General features: G+C 57.1%; 2 protein-coding genes across 2 annotated transcripts; one reads left to right on the plus strand and one right to left on the minus strand.

The window, feature by feature from the left end:
- The first annotated feature begins 41 nt into the window (after positions 1-41).
- Positions 42-3,351, plus strand: LRRC14 (leucine rich repeat containing 14). The gene is made up of 3 exons (XM_039389833.1): positions 42-686; positions 1,572-2,201; positions 3,120-3,351. The coding sequence occupies exons 1-2, from the start codon at positions 133-135 to the stop codon at positions 2,128-2,130; spliced, it is 1,113 nt and encodes a 370-aa protein (XP_039245767.1). The 5' UTR covers positions 42-132; the 3' UTR covers positions 2,131-2,201; positions 3,120-3,351.
- An 872-nt stretch (positions 3,352-4,223) lies between these two features.
- Positions 4,224-6,588, minus strand: LOC114003836 (sushi, nidogen and EGF-like domain-containing protein 1). Its single transcript, XM_027751195.2, has 5 exons — positions 6,495-6,588; positions 5,985-6,115; positions 5,244-5,531; positions 4,931-5,068; positions 4,224-4,579 (listed from the first exon to the last, which is right to left on the minus strand). Exons 1-5 carry the CDS (start codon positions 6,586-6,588, stop codon positions 4,337-4,339), a joined length of 894 nt encoding a protein of 297 aa, XP_027606996.2. The 3' UTR covers positions 4,224-4,336.
- Positions 6,589-7,282: the final 694 nt, after the last annotated feature.

The following is a 7,282-nucleotide window of genomic DNA, read 5'->3' on the forward strand; positions in this document are numbered from 1 at the left end:
GAACCCACTTCTGTGGTTTTTCCCTGCTTGTTTATTTCTGTTTTTCCCATTTCCTGGCCCAGCCGGTGCCGTCTCCGTGTGCTGGATGTGACGGGACTCCGGGATGATGCCACTGGCCGTGCTCCGGAAGGGATGAGTGTCTGGTCTGGCACCGTGGCCCTGGCCAAGGCTTGTGTGGAGGTCTCCAAACACCAGCGAGAACTCCAGAAATGCAGATCCAGGAGCCATAAGGGCCGTTCCGGCGCCACGGCAGCTCCGCGATTCATTGACATCCACGCTGATCTCTTCGTCAATGGAACATCCTATGGAATCCTGTGGGATGCACTCCAGGCCGGGAACACCAGCCCACTGCGCCTCAAGTGCCGGGAGTTCCAAGCCGAGGAGCTCTGCCTGGCTGGAATTGTGAGTCTGCTGAAATCCTTGGATCCCTCTGGCGTAAGGAGGGTGGACCTTCGCTTCAACAACCTTGGACTGGGGGGTCTCTCCTTGGTTTTGCCACATCTCTCCCGATTCCTGGGTCTCCGAAGCCTCCGACTTCCCTACAGCAATGTCGACGTGCGGCGGCCGACGCCGGAATCGGTGCTGGGAATCCGGTGTCTGGCCAGGGAGCTGGGAAAGCTGCAGAGCCTCAGGGAGCTCAACCTGGGATCCTCCAGGCTCTCCGGGAATTTGAGGCACATTCTCTGGTAAGTTCCTGCTGGAGCAGATTCCCAACTGCATTCTTCCTGCACTCACTGAGGATTTGCAAAGGTTGGACTTGGTGGTATTAGATATCTTTTCCAACCTTAGTGACCCCATGATTCTGTGATTTTGTTATCCCAATACTCCATGACTCTATGCTCCCATGATTCCATTATCCTCTAATTCCATGATTTCATGACACCACGATCCCATAATTCCTTGACTCCAGGATTCTCAAAGGTTGAACTTGACCATCTTGAAAGCCTTTTCCAACCTTAATGCCTCCTTGACTCCGTGATCCCAGAATTCCCTGATTCCCTGTTTCCAGAGGACAGCAAGCCCTGCATCCCGGAGCTCCACCAGCGCCAGGTGCTCCTGGCTGGCTCCATGACTCCATAATCCCATCACCCCATGATTCCATGATTCCATAACTCTGTAATCCCATAACCCAGTAATTCCATAACTCCATGATCCGATAATTCCATGACCCCATGATTCCATGATGCAATGAATCCATGATCTCATGGCTCCCACAATTCCATGATCCCATGACCCCACGATTCCGTGACCTTGTAACTCCATAATCCCATGACTCTATGATTCCACAATTCCAAGGCTCCCTGATCTCATGACTCCGGAATCCCATAATCCCATGATTCTCAAAGGTTGGATTTGATAGTCTTGGAGCTCTTTTCCAACCTCAGTGATTTCCTAATTCCATGATTCCATGATCATGAAGGGAATCATGGGTCTTGTTTGCTGCAGTTCCCCCAGGAATTTGGGAGCCATTCCAACATTTCAAGGTTTCGTGGAGGGTTTGATCTATTGGCACATCCCTCCCAGCTCCATGATGTCACCACAGGGTCACATCTCCTTTTTCATCCTGGCAGCAAACTCGAGGCTCCATTGGAAAGCTTGGAACTGGCCTTCTGCTCCCTCCTTCCTGCTGACTTCGCCTTCCTCTCCCAAAGCTTCCATGCTCCGGCCCTGAAAAGGCTGGATCTGAGCGGCCATGATTTCTCCCAAACTCTTCTCCAACCCCTTCAGCATCTCCTGGAGGAAACCTCGGCTTCCCTGCTCCACCTGGACCTCATGGAATGCCGGCTGACGGACTCACACCTGGATGCCCTGCTGGTGTCATTCCGGCACTGCTCCCGCCTCCGCTCCCTCGGACTCTTTGGGAATTCCTTCTCTACAGCAGGGCTCAAGGATTTATTATGGAAAACTGTGGTCCTGCCAGATCTCCGCCTGGTCGTGTATCCTATCCCTGTGGACTGCTACAAGTCAGGGCTGGATCCTGGCTGGATTTTGGAGGAGCAGCTGGACAGGGAATGTTTGGGAGCAGTGAGCGCAGAGCTGGGCCGGATGCTGGAGAGCTTCGGAAGAGCCGACATCATCTGGACTTCCAACCCCTATGGACACGAAGCCCTGGATTACTTCTGCTTGTAGCTGGAGAAGAGCTTGGAGCCTTCAGCCTGGAGAAGTGCTGTGGCCTCAGTGCCTCCTTCCTCAAAGAATTTGTGTGTATTCCACCTCATTTCAGTGTTTTTCACCTTATCCCAGTGTTTTTCAACCTAATTTTGGTGGTTTACTGCCTCATCTCACTGTTTCTCTACCTCATCCTGGTGTTTTCTGCCTCATCCCGGTGTTTTTCCTCTAAACCCATTGTCTTTCCACCTCATCCTAGTGTTTTTCCACCTCGTTTTGGTGTTTTTCTGCTTTATCCTGCTTTTCCCCCATCACAGTGTTTTTTTCCGCCTTATCCCAGTGTCTTTCTCCTTCTCCTAGTGTTTTTCCACTTCATCCTGGTGCTTCTCCACCTCATTTTGGTGGTTTTCCACCTCATTGTGGTCTTTTCCCACCTCATCCTGGTGTTCTTCCACCTCATCCAAGTGGGTTTTTGCCACGGCCCGATGGAGAAAGGAATAGGGACGCCACACTGCACAGAGGGTTCTGACAAGATGGAAGGTCAGGGTGCAATGGCCACTTTATTGAGGGGGAACAAGGACTTATATAGGGTTCGAGTGAGGGGAGGTCTGATAACCAGGGCAGAGCATGGGATGGACATCTCAGGGTATTGCAGGATTGGGGAATGAGGGAAAGTGGGAGGAACTTAGGAGGAGTTAAGCAGCGGGGACCAGTGGGAGCTCACTCCGCACTGCGGCACTTATCGGCCAGTCAGTGGGGGATGAGGGGGAAAGCAGGGGAGAACAAGGTGGTAAACAACTTTTGATGGGAAAACTTGTGGACAAGTACAGACATGTTTGGGGCAATACAATCTAAGGGGATTAATACAGAGGTATATATGTAAGGGTACATAAAACATGGGACGAACTGGGAAGTAACACAAAAGTCCATAATTTATCGTCTTCTCTAAGCTCCATATAAGTCTCTCCAGGCTTGGAATCGTTCCCACTCACTCTGATGTTCCTCCACAGGTTTTGACCTCATTTTGGTGTTTTTCCTGTTATCCCAGTGGTTTTTTGCCTCATCCCGATGGTTTTCCACCTCATTCCAGTGTTTTCCAGTAACCTTTGTTACCACCTTGTCACCAGCCGTAGCTGGGACAGACCTGATGTCACTGGAAACCCCCCCCGAACTCTGCTGATTAACACTGGATATTAATTAATTAATAATTAATAAATCAGCATCACTTGGCTGGTGATGAAATTCCTGCCAAATCCCCCCTAAATCCCACTCTCCTGTATCCTGAATCCCAGCACTTCACAGTGAGGAATCAGCATGGTGAGTTCTGTTTTTTTGGGGGAGTTTCATGGAAATAAAGGGATCCTAGTTGCCATGGAAACACCCATCCCAGTGCCAGGATGGGCTTCCCTCCAATTTTAGGGATGTTGGGGGGTCCCCTGGTGCCAGGGGTCTCTGATTCCACCATATCCCATTGCCATGGGAGTGATGGGAATGGTTGGGGGGGTCTCAAACTCCACCATATCCTGCTGCCCTGGGAGTGACTGGGATGGTTGGGGGTCAAGCCACCTGTTTTTCAGGAATACCAGCCCAGGGACCCCCCAAGCACCCCTGAACCAACCAGAGACCCTTCCAGCCCCCCAAAGCAGCCCAGGGACCCCTCCAGTCCCCCTAAACAAGCCCAAGAACCCCTCTAGCCCCCCATCCCAGGGAGCCCCAGCCCTTCTAAACCAGCCCAGGGAATCCCTGCCAAGGACCCCCCAGAAAACCCCTAAACCAGCCCAGAGACCCCCTCAAGCCCCCCCAAAACCAGCTCCCCATCCTAAAGGACTCTGCCAGCCCCTTCTAAAACCAGCTCAGGGACCCCCCCAAACCACCCTCAGATCGTGTGTGTCTGTCACACCCATGTGGGATCCAGGTTTGTGTCTGTCACACCAAGATGTTTGTCCAGGTGTGTGTCTGTCACACCCGTGTACCACCCAGGTGTTGTCATCCCCCCTCTCCTCCCTGGTCTGTTCCCTTCACAGGCCCAGGAGGGGACAGGCACAAGTGTCCCACGTGTCCCCGCCCCCACAGGTGTGCACACACACCTGCACACAGGTGTTGCTCAACAGGTGTTTATTGGTGTTCCTATCACCACGTGGCCTCCGGGGGGGGCTGAGGGGAGGGGTCTCAGGTGCCCCAGGTGTGCGGGCACAGCCCCCTCCCCAGAGCCCCGGGTGTCACCTGCTCACAACCCGCAGTTATACACCCGCTCTGCCGTGGTCCTGCGGGACTCGGGGGGCACTGAGGGAGTCCTGGGGGTCCTTGAGGGCATCTCGAGGGGCCCCTCAGTGGCCTCGAAGTGGTCGACACGGAAGGCCCAGCGCCCTGGGACCCCCAGGTTGCTGCGGTGGCCGAGGGTCTGCACAGTGGGCGTGCGGGACCCTGGCACGTTGTAGTAGTGCACGTCGTCCCCACTGTTAAACCCGGCCTGGGGGGCATATCGGGGGACACACAGGGGGGGACAGGACAGGGTGGGTGGTGAGGGGGGGCGGTTCTGCCCCAGTTCCCGCAATTTTACCCAAAAGGAGATTTAGTTCACCCCAATCCACTCGTTCCACCCAAAATTCCCTTAATTGCACCTAAAATCCCCCTAATTTCACTTAAAATGCACAATTCACCCCAAATCCCCTTAATTCCACCCAAAATTCCCTTAATTCCACCTAAAATCCCTGATTTCACCTCAAATCCCCTTAATTCCCCCCCAGAACTCTTTACCCCCCCATCCCAGAACCCCCCTAGCCTAGTGTGGGGGTCCCTGGGGGTGTCCCCGTGTCCCCACCTGTGCGGGGATGCCCCCCAGTCCAGTGTGGGGGTCCCCCATGTTGGCAATGCCTGTTGTCCACTGCAAGTCCCCGTAGTTGAGCAGGACAAAGCAGGTGACACCATCGGAGGCCAGCACGGCCTGGAAAGTGTTCACCTGGGGGGGACATTGTCACTGCGTCATGCTGGCACTGCCACCCCCAGCTGTGTCCCCAGCCCTGTGTCCCCCAGAAAGTTGGGGACACTATGGTTGGTGCCACTGTGGCTGGGGACACCTCGCTTGAAGGCCAAGCCACTTGAGCCCCCTCCCCTCCTTGTCCCCTGTGTCTCACCTTGTCCGAGGCGGCCCCAAAATAGGCCACACGGTCCCAGGTGGCCACGAGGGCCCAGGTGGGGCGCGGTGGGGGGTCCCCTGGGGGCACAGTGGGTGCCAGGTCCTGTGCCAGGCGCTCCAGCAGCTCAGGGTCACGGCTCTGGCGGTACCAGACGTCTCCCCCCAGCCGCGTGTCCACGTCAGCCCAGTACGGGGCCACGAAGGGGCGGTGGCCAGGCAGCGGGAAGGGCTGGGGGGTGAACTCGGGGACCCTCGTCCCGAACGACACCACCCCATTGTTGTTCACCTGGGGGCAAAGGGCACCTGTGAGACACCTGGGGGGCACCCACCAGTGACCCCCCAGTGGTCCCAGTTATGACACTGCCAGTCACAGTGACCCCAAACCAACCTGTAACCCCAGAACATCCCAGGATGGGCCTGGGACCCCAAGTGTCAGCCCAGAACCTCCCCATACGGAGCTAGGATCTTCTAGTATGGGACTGGGACCCCCCAGGATGGGCCTGGGACCCCCAGTGTCACCCCAGAACCTCCCAGGATGGGCCTGGGACCCCAAAACCACCTGGGGGTCCTGCAGGTGTCCCCCATGTCCCCAGGGGTCTCCACTCACCCATGTGGCCAAGAAAGGAGGTGCCACCAACTCTGGTGGCCCCCATCCCACTTGCCATCCCCCCCTCCTGGTGTCACCCCCCCAGTGCCACCCTCCATGTCCCCCCCGTGTCCCTCCAGTCACGTGACCCACGTAGCAAGAGTGGTGGCCGCTCCCGAAGAAGGAGAAGTTTTCCCACAGAAAGATCTCGGGGCTCGTCCCGTCGTCCTCATGGGGAGTGGGCTCATCCCCCACGCCCGGCCCGAAGGGGTACAGGACCCCCCCTGGGGACACACCACAGTCAGGGACCCCTGACACTGCCCAGGATGAACTGGGGCACCCCAGGAAGGGCCTGGGACCCCCAGGATGGAGCTGGGACCTCCTGCTGTGAGACTCAAACCTCCCAGTGTCACCCTGGGACCTCCCATTATGGGCCTGGGATCCCCAGTTGTCACCTTAGAACCTCCCCGGATGGAGCTGGGACCTTCCAGAATGGGACAGGGACCTCCCAAGATGGGCCTGGGACCTCATACTGTGGGACTGGAACCTCCCAATTTGGGTCAGGGACCTCCCAGTTTGGGCCTTGGACCCCCAGTGTCACCCCAGGACTTTACAGTATGGGCCTGGTACCTCCCCACTCTAGGCCTGGGACCCCAAACTCACCCAAGGGTCCCACGGGAGTCCCTGATGTCCCCAAGGGTCCCCATTGCTCTGTGAGGCCGAGGAGGAGGAGGAAGAGGACAGGGGGGACCTTCATCTGTCCAGGCCTGGGGGAACAGGGGGTTCCTCCTCAGCCATGTCCCCATGTACCCCCATGTCCCCAGTGGCCCCCCATGTCCTCAATGTCCCCCATCTGTCCCCATGTCCCCCATGTCCCAGTGTCCCCCCATGACCCCAATGACCTCCCATGTCCCCATGTCCCCTCATGACCCTCCATGTCCCCCAATGTCCCCCCCATCCCCCATGTCCCCCCCAGTGTCCCCACTCACTGCACTCTCATGGTCCCAGTCTGTCCTACTGCTGTGACTGGAGCCACTTTATCCCCGGGGAGGGGACAGGGTTGGGGACACTGGGGGGGGGGATGACACAGGACACCCCCAGGTGGCACCTCCCAGGGCCCCGGGCAGTTCCGTCTTTGCCCAGACCGCAACTGGGGGGGACTGGGATGGACTGGGAGAGGCTGAGGGGGGACACTGAGGGGGGCTGGGATGCATTGGGAGGCACTTGAGTGGTACGGGGACATATTGGGGGACACTGGGAAGGCTGGGGAGGGACACTGGGGGGCACTGGGACAAACAGGGAGGGATTTGGGAACGCTGTGGCGGATGGGGGATGGGGACTGGAATGCACTAGGAAGGGACTGGGGACAGTGGGGGCACACTGGAGGGGACCGGGATCAACTGGGGATGCCTGGAAGAGACTGGGGGGAATTAATGGCGTGAACTGGGAAC

The sequence above is a fragment of the Pipra filicauda genome, unplaced genomic scaffold (assembly GCF_003945595.2).
Source record: "Pipra filicauda isolate LSUMZ 115617 unplaced genomic scaffold, ASM394559v2 scaffold779_size94194_pilon, whole genome shotgun sequence".
NCBI classification, from domain to species: Eukaryota; Metazoa; Chordata; class Aves; order Passeriformes; family Pipridae; genus Pipra; species Pipra filicauda.